The 24,099-nt window shown below is 50.4% G+C and overlaps 1 protein-coding gene and 2 non-coding genes across 10 annotated transcripts; all 3 read left to right on the top strand.

Moving 5' to 3' along the window:
* The first annotated feature begins 3,584 nt into the window (after positions 1 to 3,584).
* Positions 3,585 to 23,487, top strand: Tnpo2 (transportin 2). 8 transcript variants are annotated; one of them, XM_059264437.1, is made up of 25 exons: positions 3,585 to 3,715; positions 5,064 to 5,218; positions 6,930 to 7,005; positions 7,090 to 7,239; positions 11,177 to 11,283; positions 11,367 to 11,500; positions 11,587 to 11,668; positions 11,740 to 11,862; positions 11,960 to 12,078; positions 13,626 to 13,686; positions 13,789 to 13,954; positions 14,096 to 14,248; positions 16,548 to 16,773; positions 16,969 to 17,140; positions 17,509 to 17,595; positions 17,669 to 17,776; positions 17,859 to 18,017; positions 19,852 to 19,939; positions 20,140 to 20,238; positions 20,701 to 20,796; positions 21,064 to 21,169; positions 21,363 to 21,462; positions 21,540 to 21,614; positions 21,700 to 21,827; positions 21,903 to 23,487. In XM_059264437.1, exons 2-24 carry the CDS (start codon positions 5,120 to 5,122, stop codon positions 21,805 to 21,807), a joined length of 2,694 nt encoding a protein of 897 aa, XP_059120420.1. In that variant the 5' UTR covers positions 3,585 to 3,715; positions 5,064 to 5,119; the 3' UTR covers positions 21,808 to 21,827; positions 21,903 to 23,487. The 8 variants fall into 8 exon arrangements, with proteins under 8 accessions (XP_059120420.1, XP_059120421.1, XP_059120417.1 ...); XM_059264438.1 differs by having other exon boundaries at positions 21,094 to 21,169; XM_059264434.1 differs by having other exon boundaries at positions 3,601 to 3,715; positions 5,107 to 5,218.
* On the top strand, positions 16,821 to 16,890 carry LOC131912145 (small nucleolar RNA SNORD41). The gene has a single exon (XR_009379551.1). It is a non-coding gene; the product is annotated as a small nucleolar RNA SNORD41 (small nucleolar RNA).
* LOC131912155 (small nucleolar RNA ZL2) lies at positions 19,984 to 20,057 on the top strand. The gene has a single exon (XR_009379561.1). It is a non-coding gene; the product is annotated as a small nucleolar RNA ZL2 (small nucleolar RNA).
* Positions 23,488 to 24,099: the final 612 nt, after the last annotated feature.

Below are 24,099 nucleotides of genomic sequence, written 5' to 3' on the forward strand. Positions count from 1 at the left end.
TGGCATTTGAGATGGTGTCCACATATATGATCCCCATCACTTGCAAAAAGCAAAAGAAGATACATGTATAGTTGGCTATAACTGGTTAAAACTGCTTTCATTGCATCTCTGAGAGAAGTTAGCTTATATTTACAGGCTGTTTTGCAGTTCTGGATGGAACCTATTTTCCAGTGCATACTGACAGGCACACTAACATTGTTCTACATCTTGGGGGCCTTGTTTAAAAATTTGACTGGAGCTGGAGAGATGGCACACTGGTTGTGAGCATTGGCTCTTGCCAGAGGACCTAGGTTTAGTTCCTCTGGAGCTGTTGTTAGAAGTGGTTCCTTGTTGCCTGACTGTAAGTCCTAGGGACTGAACTTAGGTCCTATGGAAGAGCAGTACGTGAGGCTTCTTTCCAGCCCTTGTAACTTTTTTTTTTTAATTACACTTATTTGTGTGCATATTTCTACTATGGCACACATGTGGAAGTCAGTGGACTTGCCTTAAGTCAGTTCTCTTTCCACCATGTGGGATGGAACTCAGGTTGTCTGGCATGGTGGCAAGTGCCTTAATCTGTTGAGCCATCTTTCTTTCCAACCTTTCCCCGACACTCTTTTTGAATGACTGAGATGGAACCCAAAGTGTCATGTATGCTGATGACCAGTCCAGAGACCATGAGTTACACATTCTTTTTTTTTTTTCATTCTTATTTTCCTTTTTTCTTTTAATTTTTCTAGACAAGGTTTCCCTGTGTAACATCCTTGGCTGTCCTGGAACTCACTTTGTAGCCCAGGCTGGTCTTGAACTCACAGAGATCCGCCTGCCTCTGCCTCCCGAGTGCTGGGATTAAAAGTGTACGCTACCACCGATTGGCCGAGTTACACATTCTAAAAACCAAAACTGTTTGTGATGAGATACTCAGGCAGAGAGACTTCTGTAAACAGAGTTTATGTTCTCCAGTCAGATTCAAAGTTGGGCAGGAGCTAAATGCTTTTAGTTGAAATCAAGTCAATATTGAGTGCATAGGGCCACTGTGAGAATTGCCTAGGAAAATACTATTTGGAAACCTCATGGCAGGGAATAAATGATAAAAACGGAAAGGAGAGCTCAGTATAGTGGTGCTCAATTGTAATTATCCAGGAGGCTGAGGTGGGTGGATGGTTTAAGATCAGCCTGGGCAATACAGGAAGACACCAAATCAAAATGGGGGGGTGGGGAGGGGGAAGCCAGGACACTTGTCCTGATACAAATCTCTGTGGAGAAAGGAAGGAGCCTGCTACTGAACCTGTAGTGGTCACACTATCGTCTGTGCCTACGGCAAGAAGACTGCAAGTTGGAGGCCTGCTTGGGCAACAGGTAGACCCTGCCTCAGGAAAAGAGATTTTCAATTTAATAAATGGACCAGTGAGATGCAGGGTGGATCAAGGAGCATACACAAATGCCTGAAGACCAGAGTTCAGTCCCTAGGACCAGAGAGAACCAGCTGTGCAAGTTGTCACAGCCATTCAAACACACATTTTTAAAATGTATTAAATGGTCTGTATTTCATATTTGCTCCACATGGCTTCTACTTGGAGTCAATGCCCATGTTTGATCAAACATCGCCCCCCCCCGGCCCCCCAAAAAAAGCTGAAAAAGAATTCATCCTCCCTGTAGCCTTCCAACTCTGAGGGACCAGCCCCCCACTAAGAATAAATCGTGTTTGGCGTCCTGAACGCACGGCACCTTGGGACTTGTAGTTTCAAGGGTCACGGATGTGTGTGAGTTGTGGCGGGACGAGAAAGCTCTGCGCATGTGTAGTGCGTCTTGCCACACGTGTCTTTTAAGGTTTAAGGAGGGTTTCTGTTTATATTGAGAGTTTTTAAGCTAGTTTATTTGGGAGCTTTCCTTTGATTCTCTCAACCGAGCCTAAAACCGAGTAAAAGAAACTCCAATTCTTGCTTTTCATGGAGTGAACGTTGCTGGGACTGATTGTGCTAATGGGGACGTGTGCTAAGTTTCCCTTCAAGTTGAGGCATTCTTAGACCTGTCCCTCACCTGAAAGTCAATAAAATTTAGGACAGGGCTCGGCTGTCCTTTGGGATTAGAGTCCTAGTTGGTTTAGTAAATATTGGTTTAGGCAGGGCGTGAAGACAACGAACGGTCAGTTTTGTGCTGTGCTAAAAGCCAAATTTTCAAAGACTAATTTACGACCTGTCGGCTAAATTTAACTTGGATTATCTCTAATGGAGCAAATTGTAAAATATCCACTGAAATGGAGACGAGTGTCAGGAGAGCGCGCCCCTTATCAGCGACAGGACTAAGGGGAGGAAGACAGGAAGTTAGAGGAAAGCACCGGGGTCTCCAATTTAGACTACCATGCTTTGCGGTTGAAAAGGAAAAACAGTGCTCTACTGGATTCAGTTGGCAGAAGCATTCATGATCCTGCCCTTGCCTGAATTCTCTGGGCAAGGGCTCTTCATCTCACTTTTATCTTCAGGTAGGGGAAGGGATTAGGTCTCCTGTTCGAACTTACTAGCTGATTTTATTTAAAAAGTTGTAGCCAGGGGTTGGAGAGTTGACTCAGCGGTTAAGAGCATTTGTTGCTCTTCCACAGGACCCGGGTTCAAGTGCCAGCGCAGCTCAACAACTGTCTGGTAGCTCTAGCTCCAGGAGATCCAACTCTCTTTTGTCTTTCACCGCCACTAGACACACATGCAGGCAAAACATCCACATAAAATTTAAAAAGTTATAGCCTTATAGGTTTTTTTCAGTTCTATGTAAAAGCGTTACAGTATTGAACAATAACAAAGAGCAGAGAGTTGTTCGTGTCTCAGGGATAAAATCCACCCCAAGCGGCTTCTTGTCCTGCTCTTTATTCGCGTGTGGATCGGATGCTGTTTAGGGGAACTGAAGAGAAACAGCCATTTTAATTTGTTTTTATTTATTTTCTTTCTTTTTTTCAAGACGGGGTTTGTTTTTGATGAAAGGGTTTCGTGGTTGTAGCCCAGGCTTTCATGGTACCAGTGGGTATACTGTTGCCTTACTCCCTGTCTCCGCTCTCCCTCTCCCCAAGTTCTGAGGTTACAGTCTTAGGAGTCGCCACGCCGAGCTGAGAACCGTCTAATTCTTAGAGAGTGTAGTAAGGTCGAAGTTAGCTGTGGTTGAGGGATTCCTAGGCCCAATTTACACACCGGGAGCACCCATGCACTTGCAAATTTCTAGCTCCAGCAACAAGCTGCAGTCAGGAGGGCGGGAGGGATAGCCCAATGGTTAAGAGTACTGGCTACTCTCGCAGAAGACCCGGGTTTGATTTCAACATCCATATGGCGGCTCACAACCATCTGTAACCACAGTTCCAGGAGGGTCCAATGCCCTCTTCTGGTTTCCACGGCACAACTCACATATGGTTCAGGTAAAATACCGCTACACATTTAAAAAGAAAAGAAGAAGAAAGCCGCAGTAAGAAAAAGAAAACGAGATGCTGGGAGGACCTAACGGCTAGAGGGAGGCCTAGAGACAGCACTTATTCCGTCACGTGACCTACCATGGCCGGGGTCGCGCTGCCAGGTCACGTGTGACTGCTGCGCCCTCCGATTGGCTTGGCTAGACCAGTTTGAACGGCCTACGGAAGCCGAAGCTATTCATTTCGGCCGCGTTTATTTTTTTATTCCCAGGCTTTGGCTCCCTCCTTCCGCGCGAGCCTCTGGAGAAGCTGCAGCACTTAGGCGCCGTCGCTGCCTCCTGGGGCCTGGTAGGTGGGCCTCGCTTGGCCGGGGTCCCTTGGCTTCAGCTCTCCTCGAACCTCCCTGGGTTCTGGGCCTGCGCCGCGCGCCGCCCAGGCGTCGGGGTCGCGCCCGGCTGAGAGGCGGGGAACCGGGTTGGGCCAGCTCGCGTGGCCGGCAGAACGGGCCGGGCGGGGGAGGGGGAGCTGAGCCGATCTCAGGGGGTGGGGCCTCGGCGCCCCGGCAGGTTTGGGTGCCACGAGATGCGGGCCAGTGGGGCGGCTGGGGTCGGGCTGGAGGGGCCCTGATTGGGGGAAATCGTCGGGGGACGTCGCGAGGATCGGGTGTGTGTGGATCTGTTTCAGCGGGGTTTGGTTGGGTCTGATTGGGAGAGACAGCCTTGAAAGTTGGGCAGGGGGAGATTGTTAGGTCCTGATAGGGAGGGGCGTCAGACTTAAGCCCAGAGGGCTTTCCTGGGTCTGACTGTGAGGCGATGATGGGATCCGTTGAGGGTAACGCTCTGGGTGAGTGTTTGTGCGGGACTCTTGAGTGGAAGCTGCAGGGATTGGACGGATGGGGGTCTCCGACACCAAGTGGTCGGGGGCTAAAGGTAACTTGATTAGGGGGGCTGCCAGAGATCCGTCATCAGGAATTACTGCTGACTTGGGCGGAGGGTGAGAGCGAGAGAGGCTTGGCCAGACCTGATTGGGGCTGGCAGCGGGCACAGGTTCTGGGGGCTTTGGTCGCGGATTGAGTGGTTTTGACTGGCTCTCGTTCAAAGAGACATTGGAGAGCGGTCGGGCATTGCTTGTATTCTGGTTAAGGGGAGTCACTGACCGCGTCCAGACCAGAAAGGGGGGCATATGCGTCTGCTGAGCTTGTAAGGCAGGTTTAGAGGAGGTAGCAGGGATGAGAAGGATCTAGGCGCTTAAGGGACCTAGAGGAACTCAGGAACCTAGGAGGCGGCTAAGATCTAGCGGAGCTTGAAGGCTGGATTTTGGGGGAAGGAATCCTCGTGGACTGAGCCTTCACCTGGAAGACCGCTGGGGCGGGGCCCTCGTCCTCGAGGGAGGCGGAAGCCGTAGGGCCCGTAACCGGGGGCGGCGGCGGCATGGACCGCCCTAGGAAGAGGGTTCCACGTTAGGCTCGCTGTGGATCCGTCGCGCCCCCGCCACCGGTCCTGATGGCCCGCTTTTATATTCCCCCCACTCTCACCCCCGAGCCCGCGACTGCGTGGCCGAGGATGGCTTAGCTGGCGTGGACCCTGCACTTGGACAGGGACAGGCGCGGATCCGAGGCCTCCGCTTGTGCGCGGAGAGCGCTTGCATCTGCGTGCATCCGCCTCTGCCTTGGGGACTCAATTTGGGTCTCACACAGAACCCCGGCGACCCAGCGCTGACCCAGACTCCTACCCCTGCAGTTCGCCTTGCGCCATGGACTGGCAGCCAGACGAGCAGGGCCTGCAGCAGGTCTTGCAGCTTCTCAAAGACTCGCAGTCGCCCAACACAGCTACTCAGCGCATTGTGCAGGATGTATCCTTCTTTCCTTCCGGGGCTGATGGAACAGGGCTGATGTCTGAACCTCCTGAAGACTAGAGAGGGAGGGACTACTTCTTGATCCCCAGACTCTGCTGCAAGAGAGAACATGACATGAGCGGAGAATTAAAGGCTTATGTCCCTGGGTTCCATTTCCAGAGGTGCAGAAAATGATGGGAATGCCTGATGTTCACTGAGCACTTAATCCTGTAACTGTTAAAGTGAATGCTGTTAACTCTCTTTACAGAGGGGACCTGGAGGCTTAGAAAGGGAAAATGCTTTGGCAAAGCCTCAGCTAGGAACCAGGGTGAGAAGCCCAGCCATCTCAGATTTTAGTCCAGTCTGCCTTGTCAGAATGAGGGTAGATGGGGAGGGACGCTGGAGTTGCACCATGTGTGTTTGTGGTTGAAAACTTTTTTTTCCTAGTTGCTCGTGTAAATATATAAGTATCCTGGTTAGTTTTGTTGTCAGTTTGATATACTACCTATGAAGAGGAACCTTCCTTGAAGACTTGCCTCCTTCAGAATGGCCTGTGGGAATGGATGTGGGGCAGTTTCTTGATTGATAATTGATGTGGGCAGGCCTGCCGGTCCAGCCCTGTCCATCCCATTGTGGATGTTATCTCAGGGTGGGTGGCCCTGGGCTGTATAAGAAAGGTAGCTGAATGTGAGTCTTGGAAGGAGCCAGTAACCAGCATTGCACAGTGGTTTCTGCTTTGGAACTTCTCTCCATGATGAGCTAAAACTAACCCTTTACTTCCTGCCTTGGTCTTGGTCAGTGTTTTATCACAGCCAACAGAGAAGCAAATTAGAATAATGAGTTCAGATTTTTAAATGAAATGGCCACGATGGCATAAACCTTTAATCACAACATTTGAGAGGCAGAGGCAAGTGAATCTCAGAGTTTGAGGGCAGCCTGGTCTTCTGTAGACCCTGTCTCACTTGAAAATAGGGCAAGTCCCCACCTTTTCCTGCAGAGCTGACGATGGAACATAAGGGCCTGGAGCATGCTGGCCACTTGCTTTATCATTGAGCTGCATCCCAGTCCTACTCCCTGGGTCTCAGCCATTCACTCTCTCTGCCTCAGGGCCGGAGACTGTATGGTCTTACACATGCTAGGCGTGTGTTTTACCCCTGAGCTGTATCCCTGGACTGCTTTTTTGAGTCAGCGTCTCTGACAGAATATGTAGCTCAGGTTGGCCATGAACTCGGAGTGGTCTTCCTTTCTCAGCCTCCCTGGTGCTAGGATTATAGGCATGCACCACACCCAGGTAGCCTTCCATTCTGACTGAGAAAAGCAGGCATTATTGGAGTGCGGAAGTCAGAGATGAGTAGCAGCTGACAGTCTTTTCCAACCCATTCCTGCTCTGTAAGGACATAAAGGTGATGCAGGAAGCTCAGACATGTGCCCTAGTCCATGTGTGAACCTGGTCCTCCTGAAAAGGTCCTTTGGTGCTATAGGGATAGTGACTGATCAGTGACATCCCAGGAGCTGGCTGCCTAAATGCTTTGGTCACTCACATTTTGAGCAATGTGGCAGTGAGAGAATATTGCCTAGGAAAGGTTACTGTCTCTCAAGTTCTTTTTTCCTTTTTTCTTTTTTCTTTTTTTTTCTTGAGCCAAGATCTTGCCTCTCAGCTTCCCTAGTTCTGGGATCACAGGGGTGCCCCAATACACCTGCCTTTCCAAGTCCCTTAACAGCTTGGCAGAAACTTAAACAGCTGAACCAGTTTCCCGACTTCAACAACTATCTGATCTTTGTCCTGACCAGACTCAAGTCAGAAGGTATGTTCTCTGTCCCTCTCGCTGTGCAGATCTTGCTTTTCTACTCACTGCCACAGCCCTCTGACCTTAGCACTTTTCCTACAGATGAGCCTACCCGCTCTCTCAGTGGCCTCATCCTCAAGAATAATGTGAAGGCGCATTACCAGAGCTTCCCGCCTCCTGTGGCTGACTTCATCAAACAGGAGTGTCTCAACAACATTGGCGATGCCTCCTCTCTCATCCGAGCCACCATTGGTGAGGGGGCTGTGGGGGTCGTCAGCAGGGACACACTAAGGGCTTGCTCTGGGCCAAGAAGCTATTCAACGTGTTCAGGGTATTGCTTATTGAATGCTCCAGTACCCTCTGTGATGATAGCACTGTTAACTACTGCCATCTGACTGGAGAGGAAACTGAGGCACAGATGATAAAGGGACTTGCCTGGCAAGTAACAGCTTGGAAACAAGCCAGGCAGTGCAGGTCAGTCTTTTTTTCCCCCCTTTTTTTCTTTTTGAGACAAGGTAGTCCAAGCTGGCCTCAAACTTTCCAACCTTCTGCTTCAGCCTCCTGAGTGCCTCAGTAACTCAGTGTCCACGATTTTGTGACGTAGTCTCAAACTCTGTGACTGAGGTTCAGCAGTTGTAATACTTGCTTCCTCTGTCCACATGGAGTCATTAGGAGTGCCCCTCAAATGATTTCTATTCATGAGAATTAGTTAATGGAGGCTGCTTGCTGTGAGTCCAGGAGGAAACACCTGAGGAGCACTAAGATTTACTCAGGCCATTCTCCCTGAAGGCTGTTCACTACAAAGATTAATAGGTGATTTCCTAGCAATGCTTTAACATTTTTAGTTATTTTCTGTGAGGGAGAGCACACAGTACTATACCTGAGTCTGGAGGGCAGAGAAAAACATTGAAGGCGAGTCAGTTCTCGCCTTCCACATTATTGAGATGGGTCTCTTGTTTTTGCTGCACATTGTATTCCAGGCTTATTGGCAAAATAGCTTCCTGTCCTCCTTCCATCTCCTCCCATCTCAGAGTAGAAGTGATGGGATTGCAGATGTGCACCACTGCATCCAGGTCATGTGGGGCTCTGATTACAGATGCACACCACTGCATCCAGGTCACGTGGGCTCTGATTACAGATGCACACCACTGCATCCAGGTCATGTGGGCTCTGATTACAGATGCACACCACTGCATCCAGGTCATGTGGGCTCTGATTGCAGATGCACACCACTGCATCCAGGTCACGTGGGCTCTGATTGCAGGCACACACCGCTGCATCCAGGTCACGTGGGCTCTGATTACAGGTGCACACCACTGCATCCAGGTCATGTGGGTTCTGGGGAGCAAGTCTGGGTCATCTGGCCTGGAGAGTGGGTGTTTTTACCTGCTGAGTCATTTTCCCAGCTCCCACTTTCTTTCTTTCTTTCTTTCTTTCTTTCTCTCTCTCTCTCTCTCTCTCTCTCTCTCTTTCTCTATCTCTATCTCTCTCTCGCCATTATTTTCTTGAAATCTGTCAACTAAATTGGTTTATTTTTACTTTTTGTGTGCTGTGCCTAGAAACTAGAGGACAACTTTGGAGGTTGTTTTTCTCTATTATGTGGGCTTAGGCCATAAGGGGTGGCTGCAAGTAAGTGCCTTCAACCACTAAGGTAGCTTGCTGGCCCTTCTATAGAGTATTTTAAGGAAAAGACAGCTATTTATTTATACCTCAGGAAGGGAAGCCTTAAAAAATAAAGGCTGGGTGTGGTAGCACATGCCTGTAATATCAGCACTCATTGGGAGTTAGAGGCCAGCCTGGTCTAAATAGTTCTAGGCCAGCCGTAGGTGAGATCCTGTCTCAAAAAAAAAAAAAAAAAAAAAAAGTAAATAAAATGACTAGGTATGATGGCCCATGCCTTTAATTTTAACACTTGGGAGGTAGTAGCAGATGGGTCTCTGAGTTCAAGGCAAGCCTGATCTTCATAGTGAATTCCAGATCTACAAACTCTATACATGTCCAGATTTTGTTTCTTGTCATTTTTGCCTTAGCAGTATAGTTTTCTGTAGGGTAGTGTGGGGTGTATAGTGCCACTATTCCTGTGTGGAGGTCTGAGGACAACTTTGGAGAATTGTTGTCTCCTACCATGTGGGTCCCAGGAATATCCAAGTCAGGTTGTCGGGCTTGGTGGCAAGCACCTTCATGCACAGCTAGCTCGCTGGCCTACAGTGTACTTTTATAACTGTATTATTGACATTGTTACAGGAATTTTAAGTTACATAGAGGTGATTTAAAGTCTGTGAGAGGTTGGAGACATAACTCAGTTGATGTAGTGTTCCCGTTATCTACAGGAGGATGTGCATAGGTTCCATGCAAGTACTGTGCCACTTCCTGTAACACACTTGATTTTGGCATCTCTGAGGATATCTGTACTTGAAGAAACTTTGGAAGAACTTTAGGGCTCTGGTACTTTTTTTTGAAACAGGGTTTTGCTGCTCAGCCTAGGGCTTCAAACTTGGAATCTTCTGCCTCAGCCTTCTAGGGGCTAGCATTACAGATCTCTATTATAGTGCCTGACCAAAGCCTTCCATTGAAGGCTGAGATCCATGTGGTACAAGAGAGGCTGTGGTGTGGCCAACACCGTGAATGGGGGCTGTCCCATTATGGGATGGCAGAGAGACTTCAATTTTAGGGTTTGGGGAAAAAAAGCGGGGAGGGGCTGGAGAGAAGGCTCAGAGGTTAAGAGCACTGACTGCTCTTCCAGAGGTCCTGAGTTCAATTCCCAGCAACCACATGGTGGCTCACAACCATCTGTAATGAGATCTGGTTAGGCGTGCAGGCATACATGCAGGCAGAACACTATACATAATAAATAAATAAATCTTTAAAAAAAATTTAGGATTGGCATCATTTGAGAGTGGACAGTGGCAGCTTCTGCCCTTGTGAAACACTGCCATCTTGTGTTGATGAGTGGTGTGTGCATTGGCCACCATTTCCAACCCTGCCTAGCAGCTCCGTTGCCCTCAGGCCTCAGATGAAGCCTTTTGCTTAATACCTGTGGATTTCATTATTCTAAGTCAGTTTATTGTAATGTGAACATTAGTTAACATCAGTATATTTGTTTCCTTAGACAAGCGTTCTGTTGCTCTGTGTGTGTGTGCATGCTCATGAGCACGTGGACAGGTGTGCACACCTGTCCACATAGACGGGCCAGAGGAGGGCATCAGCTATTCTCTTCTTTTACTCAGAAGCATCTGGAGCTATGCTGGTAGCCAGCAAGCCCCAGAGACCCTCCTGTTGCGACTGATTACTTCTGGGATAACAAGTTCGTGCTGCCACACCTGGCTTTTTACCTGGGGGTCAGGAACTGAACTCAGGTCCTTCATACTTGCCCAGCAAGCACTTTTACCCACTGAGCCCTCTCCCCAGTCCCCATCCATGGATTTCTACTAGTCGGTAAGGCTGTTTCTTGAGATAAAAGAGCTTTCATGATGTGACTACTTGACCCCACTTCCTGCCCACAACCTCTCTCCCCCCATTCTGGCCTTTGTCCTGTTACTACGCCAGGCTTGCCGTACTCTAGCCAAGACACTTTTACCCCAGGTGACTGAAGGCCGCCTCCTCTTTATCTGTTTTAACTTCCCTCAGGTCTTTGCGCACACGTCACCATTTTAAAATTGCTCCTCTCTAGCTGGGCACAGGCCTGTAACCAGTTACTCAAGCGTGGAGGCAAGAGGACCTGCAGTTTTAGGTCTTGCCTTGGCAACTTGTGACCTTAACTCAGAAGGTTAAAATAAAAAGCTGGGTTGGGTATTTAGCTCAACAGCAAAAATGCTTGCCCTGGGTTCAATCCTCGGAAGTATGAAATAAAAATAATTGAAAGACAATGTACTCTCCGCCCTTGGCTTGTGGCCCTCCAGATCTTTGGCTTGTGCAGCTTCACCTTCCACCTTCCTCCAGTTCCACGAGTGGTGGTTTGGGGTGGATCACAGTGAGCTCCAAGCATGTGTGCCGAGTCCCCTCTTACTGCCGAAGAGGGTCTGTCACTCCACAGTAGGGTGCTCACTCGGCATTCATGTGGCTTGCGTTTTATCTCCAGCACCCCAAAGGGAGAGGAGGGAGCCAGTGAGCCTGTTCCTTGGTGGGGAGGTTGGAGGGAGCACTAGGCCCTTGCCCAGCCTGAGCAGCCTCCTTTCCCTGGCTGCCCCAGGCATTCTCATCACCACCATCGCTTCCAAGGGTGAGCTGCAGATGTGGCCCGAGCTGCTGCCCCAGCTGTGCAACCTGCTGAACTCGGAGGACTATAACACCTGTGAGGTGGGTGACAGCAGGCCGTGGCCTGGCCCACGCAGGGCTGGATTTTGGAGTAGGACTCAATAGCTCTCTCTGCCTCTGCTCAGGGAGCCTTTGGAGCCCTGCAGAAGATCTGTGAAGACTCTTCTGAGCTTTTGGATAGTGATGCTCTCAACAGGCCCCTGAACATCATGATCCCTAAGTTCCTGCAGTTTTTCAAGCACTGCAGCCCCAAGATCCGGTATGTGAAGTTCCCCGGGCACAGGGGTCTTAGAGCTGGTAGGCATGCGCAGTTCAGAAGTGATCCGTGCCTTCACTGACTACCAGGTCCCATGCCATTGCCTGTGTGAACCAGTTCATCATGGACCGGGCCCAGGCACTGATGGACAACATCGATACCTTCATCGAGGTGGGTCGCTGGGCTTGGGTGCATAGGGAGAGCCGAGGGCCTCAGGCAGCTGACCTTGAGCTTTCTCGCAGCACCTGTTTGCCTTGGCTGTGGATGATGACCCTGAGGTGAGGAAGAACGTGTGCCGCGCTCTAGTGATGCTTTTGGAAGTGCGAATTGATAGACTCATCCCTCACATGCACAGCATCATCCAGGTGTGCATGGCCAGCACTAAGGGCAGATGAGTGGCAGGAGGGGGTTGGGGGACCCCTCTTAGTTGGGCTGGGTCTCAGCCTCTCCCCGTTGCCCCAGTACATGCTGCAGAGGACCCAGGACCATGACGAGAATGTGGCCCTGGAGGCCTGTGAGTTCTGGCTGACGCTGGCTGAGCAGCCCATCTGCAAGGAAGTCCTGGCCTCCCATCTGGTCCAGTGAGTGCTCTAGCCCCATGCCAACAGCCTCTACCCCTGACTGCATTTGCTTACCATAGCTCATATAGTATATGTCGGTTTATTTTGAATCCTGTGTACGTTGATTTTTTATGGGATTGTAGCTTTTAATGGCTTCAAACACTAGGTGACAGAAACAAAGTGTGGTGCCTCATACCCATCACTTGGGAGGCTCAGATGGGGGATTGCCACAGAGTTTTGAGGCTGGACTGGGCTACATAGTGAGTTCTAGGCCAGTCCGGGTTATATAACAAAAACCAAATAAACCAAAACCAAAACAAAGCTACTAACGAGGCAGAAAGATGAGAAAACAATCTTTCAGCAAATCAAGGCCTCAGCCTGGCCATGCCCAGGTGCCCAGGACAGGAAAGGTGTCCACTTCCTCTGTCCTGACTTTCCCTTCAGGCATGACCTTCCTTGTTGTTTTTGTTTTTGGAGGCAGGGTTCTCTGTGTTAACAGCCCTGGCTGTCTTGGAACTCGCTCTGTAGACCAGGCTGGCCTTGAACTCAAAAGATCCACCTGCCTCTGTGCTGGGATTAAAGGCATGCACCACTACCACCTGGCAGGCTCTGGCATTCTTCAGTTTAGGAGTTCAGATGCTTGAGTGATACTTTAATTAGAAAAACAGAGAAACCTTTTCGGGTTTTCGAGACAAATGGGCCTGGGACTCGGGTTCTGACTCCCTCAGACTCTTAAGTGCTGGTGTTAGGGCTGTGTGGAGCCCTTTTCTTGGATCTGTCTGGACGACTTGCCTATCTCCAGTTATTGATAACAAGTAGGAGGTGTGGCTGGAGGGACAGAGAATTTTGAGGAGGATTGAGACACCCTTGTTGAGGGGCAGGATGGTTAAGTCAGTTTTGTGACGAAGGTTATAGTACTCCAGTGTGTATCTGCTTTTCCTGCTCGTTTCCTGCCTCGGGCCCAGCAGCTTCATCTCAGCAATGCCTGGATGTTGGGTCAGATGTTTGTGCTTTGTGTAATGCTGTGGTACAGCATTTTCAAGGGTTCTGGCATTTATTGGGTTTGGTCAAGAACTATTTGGTGGTATTTAACACTAAAAGTGATAGTTGGAACAGCTGGATGTGGCTGTAAACACTTGTAGTCACAGTGTTTGAAGGTTGAGGCAAAAAGTTCATGATGTCCTTTTTTTTTAAATGTGTATCGGTGTTCTGCATGTGTCTGTGCATCTGTGTATACAGTGCCCACAAGGCCAGAATATTTGATTCCTGGGGCTGGAGTTAGAACAACTGATGATCTTAACTACTGAGCTATCTCTCTCTAGTCCCAGTGGCTACATAGATCCTATTTGAAAAGGAGTGGGGGGAAAGATTACGTCTCTTAATCATAGTGGCTGGAAATACGTTGTTAGTTCCCTGAAGGGGATGAGCAGATACAGGACACAGGAAGATGGGTATGTTGAGCAGAGTCTGTCCCTTGCTCAGCACTCCTGCCCACGCCTGCTTCCTCTTCAGGATGGGCACCTCAGCTAGAGTCCCTACATTCTTCCCAACAGTCTCTCTCCCCACAGGTTGATCCCGATCCTCGTGAATGGAATGAAGTACTCTGAAATTGACATTATCCTGCTTAAGGTCAGCTGGGGTATCCACAGTTGGCTATGGGTGGCCAAGACCATGGGTGTTGGGTTGGAGTCTCCAGGCAGTGCTGAGAAGTCTTCCTCGGCTGGTCCCTAGGGGGACGTGGAGGAGGACGAGGCAGTACCTGACAGCGAGCAGGACATCAAGCCACGCTTCCACAAGTCACGTACAGTGACACTGCCCCACGAGGCTGAGCGGCCTGATGGCTCTGAGGATGCAGAGGATGATGATGATGACGATGCTTTGTCCGACTGGAATCTGAGTAGGTTGTAGGCCACCTCTGCAGGGAGAGGGTGAGAAGCTGGTGCCGAGCAGTTTGTGAAGAATTGGTGACATTTAGTCCTATGGCTGAATACCTGCCCCACAGGCCTCTCTGAGCCTGAGTCCCATTGTCCCCCTTCAGGGAAGTGCTCAGCAGCTGCGCTGGATGTCCTTGCTAACGTCTTCCGGGAGGAGCTGCTGCCCCATCTACTTCCCCTCCTCAAGGGCCTCCTGTTCCACCCCGAGTGGGTGGTCAAGGAGTCAGGGATCCTGGTGCTGGGTGCCATTGCCGAGGGTGAGTCTGCAACATTTGATGAGCGTCTACCTGGGTTGACCTGGGCAGTGCCAGAGATGAATGCAGCACCACAACACAGGCCAGGGCTCCTCACCCTTGACTTTCTCAAAGTTTATCTAGTTATTCATTGGTTTTCAGCACAATGTTTCTCTGAGTGTGGACCTATCTGGCCCTCCAACTCCCAGAGATCCGCCTGCTTCTGACTCTCCTGGGATTAAAGGCGTGTGCCACTACTGCCTGGTTTCCTCATTCTTTCCAAAGAGCTCTGTTATCTGTCTTCCCCTTGGCCTGAAAGACACACCCTGATCCCACCCACCACCCCTGCCCCTTGCCAGGAAATTCTCAGCACACCAGCCCTCTTCCTGGTTCTCACAAGCAGGTGATTCTGTGATGGTTCAAGCATAGGACAGCAGGTGTAGTGCCCACTTCAGGTCCTTCCTCAGTACCCATCCCACTGGGGTACCCCTTGTCCTTGGGGAATTCCATCCACATATCCAGGGCCAAGCCCAGGCTTCAGACATGGGCAAACTGAGCTCCACAGGCTGACACCACTTCCCTCATGCCCTGGTGTACATTCTTGCTGTTCGGCTGCCCACCAGAATTAAGAAGTGTCTAGTTTTGGAGTTCCTTTAAATTTGACATGGTGTAAAGAGCACAGTGGTGTGTACACCTGGAGTTACAGAACTGAGGAGGGCTACTGCAAGTGGGAGCCCATGCAGTCTACACAGGGAGTTCAGGCGAGCTAGGGAGACCTCCGAAACAACCCACAGTGTGGCTGGAAGTTGGCGTAGCTTTCGGGCTTTTCCTCCACAAGACATAGGGTATGAACTGTGGCCATTTTTGGCCACGTGTGACCATCTCACCACCCAGAATTGTCACCTAAACTCTGTAAGAGCTTTCAATCTGGAGAGCTTTTTATACCTGTGAGTGAGGCCTGGGGTTTGGAGTAGGATAGTCTATCAGTACAACACTAGTATGGATTTCAGAAAGCTCGAGGTTCCATCCAGAAATGGTTTCATGACCTCTACTTCCTAGGTGACTGTCACATCTCAGATACTATGCAACATATGTGCATGGTTATTTTTTGTTTTTTGAGATAGCGTCTTGTTATGCTGTGATATCCTGCCTCAGACTTCCTAATGCCAGGATTACAGGTGTATATAACCACACCTGACTGAAGCACAATCTCTTATACATGCCACGCAAGTCTTGAACATGTGGCCATCCTGCCTAAACTTCCAGAGTACAGGGAGTATCACCTTACCACCTGTGTGTATGTTGAGACAGTCCTGTTAGGTGTACTGTGTTCTGTAGTCCCGTGAGGGAGCTAGAAAGTTGATCCCAAGGTGATAAAGAGGTGTGTCTAAAGGCCTTTAATCCCAGTTCTTAGAGATAGGCAGATCTCTGAGCTCAAGGCCAGCTGGTCTACACATCAAGTTCCAGAAAGGTCAGGGCAAAAGAAGAGGGGGCGGGGCGGGCGCCTAATGTGTGTGAGGCCTAAGGGTTTTTTTTGTTGTTGTTTGTTTTTGTGGGTTTTTTGTTTTTGTTTTTTTTTAAGAGAGTGTTTCTCTTTGTAGCTCTGGCTCTCCTGGAACTCGATCTGTAGACCAGGCTGGCCTTGAGCTCACAGAGATCCACCTGCCTCTGCCTCCCAAGTGCTGGGATTAAAGGCATTGTTTTGCAAAACAAACAAAACCTCTGTAAATAATTAACTACACAATAATGATAAAGATAAAAAATGAGGGTTCAGTGGTTAAGAGTGCTTGATACTCTTCCAAATGATCTGAGTTTCATTCCTAGCACCCACCTAGCCCCTCACAATTTTCTGTAACTCCAGTTGCTGGAGTTACACTCTTATGACCTCCATGGGTTCCTGCACATCAACACACTCCTTACACAAAAATAGTAAGCGAGAGGGGAGGGAGTAAGAAAAACACAAATACCTCGGGTTTCAGGTTGAGAAGCATTTCCTACCCATCTAAATAACCCTGCACGTTTTGATTAGTCCTGTGTCATTTTGAAGGTTGTGTGGGGGGGTGCTTTTTCTGTGATATGCTAGCCTTGAACTGTGGCATGCCTCCTGCCTTGTTCTAAGTGGTGACATTATAGGTTTGAGCTACCACCCAGCCAAAAATTGAACCACCCCCAGCTCCATTGCATCTGCTGTGTCTCCTCTTGCTCCTGTCTTTCATGGGCTCTTTAATGCCTCCAAGCCTCAGTTTTTCCACCTATCATGTTGGCTTGGCTATGCCTAAGCCCCGCCTTCTCTCTAAGCCCCCCTGTCTCTGGGTTACTGCAGGCTGCATGCAGGGAATGGTGCCCTATCTACCTGAGCTGATCCCACACCTCATCCAGTGCCTGTCAGACAAGAAGGCCCTGGTCCGCTCTATTGCCTGCTGGACGCTGAGCCGCTATGCCCACTGGGTAGTCAGCCAACCACCTGACATGCACCTCAAGCCTCTGATGACAGAGCTGCTCAAGCGTATCCTGGATGGCAACAAGAGGGTGCAGGAGGCAGCCTGCAGGTAAGCCTTGACCCCTGACCCCTGTCCCTTACAGTGGCCCCTCACCCTGGGAAGTGATGACGCCTGTGACTACTGACAAGACACTGATTTCTGTCGTATTCGTACTGGCTGATCCCATGTCCATCCTCTCCAGCTGCCTGGGTCAGCTCCATCTGCTGGAGTCATTAAGCTTTCCTTTCTGTCTTCATTCACCAGTGCCTTTGCTACCTTGGAGGAGGAGGCATGCACAGAGCTGGTCCCCTACCTCAGCTATATCCTTGACACTCTCGTTTTTGCCTTTGGCAAATACCAGCATAAGAACCTGCTCATCCTCTATGATGCCATTGGCACCTTGGCCGACTCTGTAGGCCACCACCTTAATCAGCCGGTGAGACTCTAGAGACCCTCTGCCCTATCCTTGTGTCCCTCGGCATCTGGTTTTTGCCCTGTGTCACATGCCAGGACATGACCACAACCTTGACAGGCAGGCTGAAGCACTTTAATTAGCCTTGCCCTTACTCTGCCTCTAGTCTAGTGTGAAAGATGGTCAGTGCTGTGCTCTGGGAGTGCAAGGGCCTGTGGGAAGCAGGAGGCCCTACTCAGGTTTCTGGGAGTGGGAGGAAGGGAAGGAAGTACTAGGGACAGACAGATGAGAAGCATCAGAAGGGCTTAGAGATCTTGAAGTATGGCCAGGAGCTTGGATGCCTTCCTTTATGGGACAGCATTGACTGAGGTAGGCTGCCACTCCTTTTCCAGGAATACATTCAGAAGCTGATGCCTCCGCTGATCCAGAAGTGGAATGAGCTCAAGGATGAAGACAAGGACCTCTTCCCCCTGCTGGAGGTGAGTGGGCTTAGGTCCTCCCTCAGAGTCCTTCCACCTGGCCAGGGCTCACCCTTTGCCTTTCATCTGCCAGTGTCTGTCATCTGTGGCCACTGCCCTGCAGAGTGGCTTCCTGCCCTACTGTGAGCCTGTCTACCAGCGCTGTGTTACCCTGGTGCAGAAGACACTGGCCCAGGCCATGGTGAGCACCCTGGGCCCCCTGCACACTTGCTCTGCTGCCCAGGCCATAGCCTATCCATCTCACCTGCCCCCTGTGTATCCAGATGTACACACAACACCCTGAACAATACGAGGCCCCTGACAAGGACTTCATGATCGTTGCACTGGACCTACTTAGTGGCTTGGCTGAGGGCCTGGGTGGCCATGTGGAACAGCTGGTAGCCCGAAGTAACATCATGACATTGCTCTTCCAGTGTATGCAGGTGAGTACATACACCAAGTCAGGCCACACCTAAGCAGGCCAAGGAGACTTTTTCTAGGCCATAACGGTTTACATAGCAGCTGCTACAGTTGACCCTGGGGCTAGTCAGGACCCTGATTATACCCAGGGAATGTCAAAGAAAAGGACCTGGGTTTGGTTCCTAGCACCCACGTGGTAGATCACAACCATCCATAACTCTAGCTCCAGGAGATTGCATGCCCTCTTCTAGTCTGTGTGGACACTAAGCACACACATGGTGCACAGATGTACATGCAGGCAAAACTAATCATACACTTAAGACGAAAATAAATACATGTTTTTGTTTTTTTAAGACTGGTCATTACATGACTATTACATGACTTTAAATTCAGCACTCAGGAATCAGAGCCTTGTGGGTCTCTGAATTTTAGGCCAGTCAGGGCTAAATAGTGAAACCTTGTCTCCAAAATCAAATAATCATTCTGTGCTGTTGAGATAGCTCAACAGGTAGGGATGCATACCACCAAGTCTGTGACAACCTGGCCAGAGAACCCCAGGACCCACATGAATGAAAGAGTGAGCCACTTCCTACAAGTTCACCTCTGACTTCCATATGTTTGTCATGGCACTTGTACCTACTCACACATACACACAAAGGTTGAATAAATACAAATTCTAAGGCTGAGAACATACCTTGTAAACATGATGAGCTCCACAAACTGGTTTTTGTGTTTTGTTTTGTTTTTTAAACAGTTGTGTCTAGTGGCACGTGCTTGTAATCCCAGCTGTGGGGAGACAGAGGCAGATTCCTGGGGCTTGCTGCTTAGCCACTGTATTCCAATTAGAGAGCTCCAGGCCAATGAAAGACCCTGTCTCAAAAGACAAAGTGGAAAACTGGGATAGTCAGTGGGAGAGCGTTTGCCTACATGGTGTAAGGCTCTAGCAACCTCCACCACTAAAATAATCACACCTGGTTTTTGCCTGTCCTCCCATGCACGGGTATCCACTCATACTCTGTTTACACATAAATATAATTCTTGTCAGGAAATGTAGTACAGGTTGATCTCAAAAATAAAGTTTGGGCACACGCCTTCAATCCCAGCACTGAGGTCCAGGCTGAGCAGGCGGCTTCATCAGTAAAGTGCCTGTTAGACAAGAACAGGAGCCTCGATTGATCTCCGCTGCCAGGGGGGCAGGGGCTGATGTGGTGCTGCTCTTCCAGAGAGCCCAGGTTTGGTTCCAGCACTACATCAGGTAGCTGACAGTGACAACTGCCTGCCACTCCAGCTCTGGGGGAATCTGACTCCTTCCAGGGACACCTGTACAACTCTTCCCCAGAATATACACATAATTAAAGATAAAAATAACGGGTGCAGTTACCCAGAGGTCTCTGTGATCCCGGCACTGGGAAAATAGAGACAGGATCCCTGGGGTTCTCTGGCCAGGTTGACTAGCTGAGTTTTAGTGAGCTTAGGTTTAGAAAGAAATTATGCCTAGAAAAGAAAGTTGGGTGGCAAGTGAGGACGATGACCCCATGCGCATGTACACTCGTGCCACAGACAGAAGCTAGCCTGGTTTGTGCAGTAGACCCTGTCAAAGAAAACTTAGGAGTGTTATATTAAATATACAACTGTTACTTTGTGGTTTGGGGGCTGAGGATGGAACAGGGTTCTGGAGCATTGTAAGGTCCTGGCGACAGGCTATGGGAGAGTGGGAGGCGGCTGACAGAGTAAGGGACAGCCCTGCACCTCAGCCTGTGCTTGTGGTCGGGATGTGCTCTAGGGACTGTGCCGCCTCAGCTGGCTTGGATGGAAGGAGTGGGAGCCCTGTCATTTTGCCACCTCTCTCAACTCCAGGATTCCATGCCTGAGGTCCGGCAGAGCTCCTTTGCCCTTCTGGGAGACCTTACCAAAGCCTGCTTTATCCACGTCAAGCCCTGTATCGGTAGGCTACCCTCTTTGCCCTATCCTATGGCTCCCGTACTGACTGGCTTCCAGTGATGGAGGCATGCCCTGGGAGGCCCATGACTGGACTGGGATGTATTTGTACTGTCTGATGGGCTGCCGAGCCAGTTCTGGGAGCGTGGCCTCAATGGTCTTTCTGCTCAGTCTTTTCTTTTTCTGCTCTTCTTCTCTTTCCATTAGCTGAGTTCATGCCTATCCTGGGCACCAACCTGAACCCAGAGTTCATCTCTGTCTGTAACAATGCCACCTGGGCCATTGGGGAGATCTGCATGCAGATGGGTGAGTGCCCTGAAAGTGGCAGACTACCTTTTCATTGGTCTGTTTCTATCCTGGGGCCAGAGCTTGATTCTCAAAGGACCCTAAGGGAATGCCTCTGATTGGCCAGGGACAAGAACATGCTTTGATTTACCTGACAGGTGAAATCAAATAATTAAAAGGTGGAGTAGATGGTCTGTTTCTGCTGGACCATCTCATGTAATTGTCTTCCTGAAAGGCCCAGTGGGATCAGTTGGGTGACTTTGGCCTCCTCACCTTCTGGGTAGTGATTTGAGAGAGTCCTTTGGGTGGGTCTGTTGTGTCTGTGGACTTCACTGGGAGCATCCCGAGGAGGCTCTTTGTTTACTCAGGTTTTGTGGTGCACCCGTCTGCATGGAACTGGGGACATGGACTGAAGTCAGCCATACCCAGCTGGCCTTTGTGGGTGGAGTGGGCCATGCAGGGCTCTGAATGGCTGGTCCCTAGGGGCCGAGATGCAACCCTATGTGCAGATGGTCCTCAACAATCTGGTGGAGATCATTAACAGGCCCAACACACCCAAGACACTACTGGAAAACACAGGTGAGTACCAGGCCTAGGCTGAGAGGGGAGAGTTCTAGGAAGGGTGTCAGTACTTGAAATGGGATTCTGGGAGGAGCCCAAGAAAGAGTCCTGGCTTTAGAATATATGGGAAGAGATCCAGGCTGGGCAGGGAGGACACCTGGATGGGCCAAACTCAAAGGCCTAGGCTAGCCACAGGGTCGTTCAGTTGGGGCCTGTGGGGCGGGGCTCGGTGCCTCCTGTCAGAGGCCCCGCCACGTACCGTCCCGGGGCCACTCGGGGTTGCAGGTCGCCTGACGAGTCCCTCTGCCATTCCAGCCATCACCATCGGCCGCCTGGGCTACGTGTGCCCACAGGAGGTGGCACCCATGCTGCAGCAGTTCATCCGGCCTTGGTGTGTGCCTGCCTGGGTGGGGCCTGCTGGGGGTGGGCAGGATAGCTGTGCTCCCCAGCGCCACCCCCATGGATGCATGTGGGAGACCTCTACCCACGGACACCCCCCCACCCTGTTCCCTCCATCCATCCTTCATCTGTGCTTGCCCAGCCCCAAGTGCATCCACTGACCTGCTGCCCTCCTCCATGGCCAGGTGCACGTCCCTTAGGAACATCCGGGACAACGAGGAGAAGGATTCTGCCTTCCGAGGCATCTGCATGATGATTGGTGTCAATCCTGGGGGTGTTGTGCAGGTCCGGGCAGCGGGGCTCAGAGGGCAGGGCGGGGGCTGGCTTGGACGGCCCCTCACATGGGATCCGTCATGTTTCAGGACTTTATTTTCTTCTGCGATGCTGTAGCCTCCTGGGTGAGCCCGAAGGATGACCTTCGGGACATGTTTTATAAGGTGAGGCTCTTGCTGGTCCCATGGGAGTCCTGGGGAGTAGACGCCAGAGGCTTGCCCTAGCCCATTGACCCCTGCCTCACTGCAGATCCTCCATGGCTTCAAAGACCAAGTCGGGGAGGAGAACTGGCAGCAATTCTCAGAGCAGTTCCCACCGCTGCTCAAGGAGAGGCTGGCAGCCTTCTACGGGGTCTAGGTGAACGTGGAGACCACCAGGTGAGCAGGGCTTCCAGTGCTCAGGCCTGTCAGAGTGAAAAGGACGAAGGCCCTGACTCTCCTTCTCCCCTGCAGGTTTCTGTCTGCGTCATCGTCAGAGGGTGTGCTGGGGAATGTGCTGCTTCCAGAAGTCACTGTGCCCTGGTCCAGGGGGGTTAGGGAGGAGTGAGTGGGACCTAAATCCAGATGCTACGTAGTCTGTGCATCTGTCCATCTGTTGGTCCACTTGCCCCACCGGGCCTGACGAGTGGGCAGGTGGGTGGGGACTCCATGCTCATCCTACAAATAGGGAGGGGGGTGGGACTTCTTGGTGGGCAAGAGTTCTCTGGGCCCTAATCTGGGTCATCTCAGGCAGCCATTTGGGCCAGCCATGTGGGAGGGAGGAATCCTAAGGCCTTCCGAATCCGGTGTCAGATAAGGCAAGGGAATTACAGGTGGGGAGGGGGGTTCCTTGTAGAGAAGCATACACTCACATGTACACATGTGGACACACGCATGTGCGGGCACCACAGCCAGCTAGGGTGGGCCAGCCGCCCCACCATTTCCTCGACTGCATGGAGACAGTAGAATTAGTGAACCCCCAAATTATGCCTATGGCCTTCTGTGTACTTTGCATCTAGAGTATAAGAAGCTTCCGCTGTTTTGCCGGAATTGTCAGTGATTGGGAGGGCTGGGAGGTTTGGGGGACCTCAGCTGGGCCCCCAGGGCCAAGGGAGGAGGGCAGTCATTTTGGGGCTGCCCAGCACTTGCACACTTTGGACCTGCTCCATACACTTCCTGCCAGCTTCATGGCAGCCTCATCTAGTGTGTCCCCATCTTTGTCACATCCCAGCCAGCAGCAGGGTGGGGGGACCATTGGAGCAGCGGGGACTAGCTTGAGGCTACCCTAGACGCTTTTCCTGTGCTCCAAAGGTATTTAAAGGCACAGGCCTGGGACTAATTTTCCTTAAGAGAGCTAAGGGCAGCCAGAGCTGCCAGCATGATTTCCTGGATCTCTCTTGAAACAGCTTCAAGGATAGTCCAGCTCTCTGCTCCTGAGAACTCCCTTCTCAAGAGCTAGGGCAACAGCATGTGATTGGTGAGGACAAAGGACAAAGGTTTACTGGGTCCAGCAAGTTTTGAAGGCTTGGGGGCGCAGAGTATATATACCAGGGCCTCAAACTTTGTCCCTTTTGGGACTTAATGTTCATCACAGTGTCCACTGGACTCAGACACCCTCCCCCACACACACCAGATTGGTACACTGACTCTAAAAATCCTTGAAGAAATTGATGGGGGATGCCATCAAAATGGGAGGGGCTTTCTGAGAGGAGGGTGTGTGTGTGATTATTTCCAAATTGGCTGTGGAAATCAGCCTTGCAAGATCCCTGAACGTTTTTTCTTCCATCCCCTTTCTTGCTTCCTACTTCTTTGGGAGCCCATTATATTTTGGGCTTTGACTGGAGTTCTGCATCTTAAGGCCTGCTCCATCATCCCTCTGAGGACCTGGACCTTAACCCATCCAGGCCATGTGTCTTCTCTCAAGTAGGGTCAGGCCCTACCTCTATTCCCAGGGACACTTAGTGCACATTCCATAACTCAGCTAGTGGTCCCAATCCCCTCTAGCCTCAAACTTGAGCAGGTCTCTGGAAGCCATTTGTAGGGAAAAAAACTTTTTTTTTTTTAAAGAAAAATACCATTAGCTTTCTGGTAATTCCACTTCTTTGGAGCATCCTCTGCTGGATCTTGGGGTGTATTGATGGATTGACTGTCTGATGGAGTTGTGTCTCCCTCTGCCCAAGGTGGAGGTTCCAGCTAACTTCAGGAAAGGGGAGCCCAACTCTTGTATTTTCCCTTTTTTTATTTTATTTTATTATTTTTTAAAAGAAATTATTTAATTCTTTAATTTATTTTTTAGTTGGTTTTTGCACAATAAGTTTCAGTTTCTTAACCTTCTTTGCCCAGGGCTGCGGACACAGACTGACCTTGATCTGCAGGTCCGTCCGTCCCCCCCCCCCCCCATTTCCCTGAGTCTTTCATTACCATTACCTTGTGGGCTCCCAGGTCTATCCATCTGTTACTGTGCTGTGCTGGGGACTGGCGCCTAGGTGGCGTGAGATTCCACTTGTGTAGAACTTTGTTGAGTAAAGGTCAGTTTCTTGTGAAACCCTTGGTGTCTGGTTTCCTAGTCCTTGGTTTTGGTGGTAGAGTGGTGTGGATGTGGGCTTCTTCTATGTGACTCTAGTGCTGTGGGGGTAGTTGTGGGAGAATCCATGGGCTCTGGGAGGAATGA

Source organism: Peromyscus eremicus, chromosome 5 (genome assembly GCF_949786415.1).
Source record: "Peromyscus eremicus chromosome 5, PerEre_H2_v1, whole genome shotgun sequence".
NCBI lineage: Eukaryota > Metazoa > Chordata > Mammalia > Rodentia > Cricetidae > Peromyscus > Peromyscus eremicus.

Bases quoted from the DNA above. Each gene is read 5' to 3' on its own strand.
- Tnpo2 (XM_059264440.1), top strand. From the start codon at position 5,120: ATGGACTGGCAGCCAGACGAGCAGGGCCTGCAGCAGGTCTTGCAGCTT. The intron at 11,863-11,959 runs GTGTGCATGGCC...CCGTTGCCCCAG, and splicing joins ACATGCACAGCATCATCCAG to TACATGCTGCAGAGGACCCA. The intron at 17,777-17,858 runs GTGAGCACCCTG...CTGTGTATCCAG, and splicing joins AGACACTGGCCCAGGCCATG to ATGTACACACAACACCCTGA.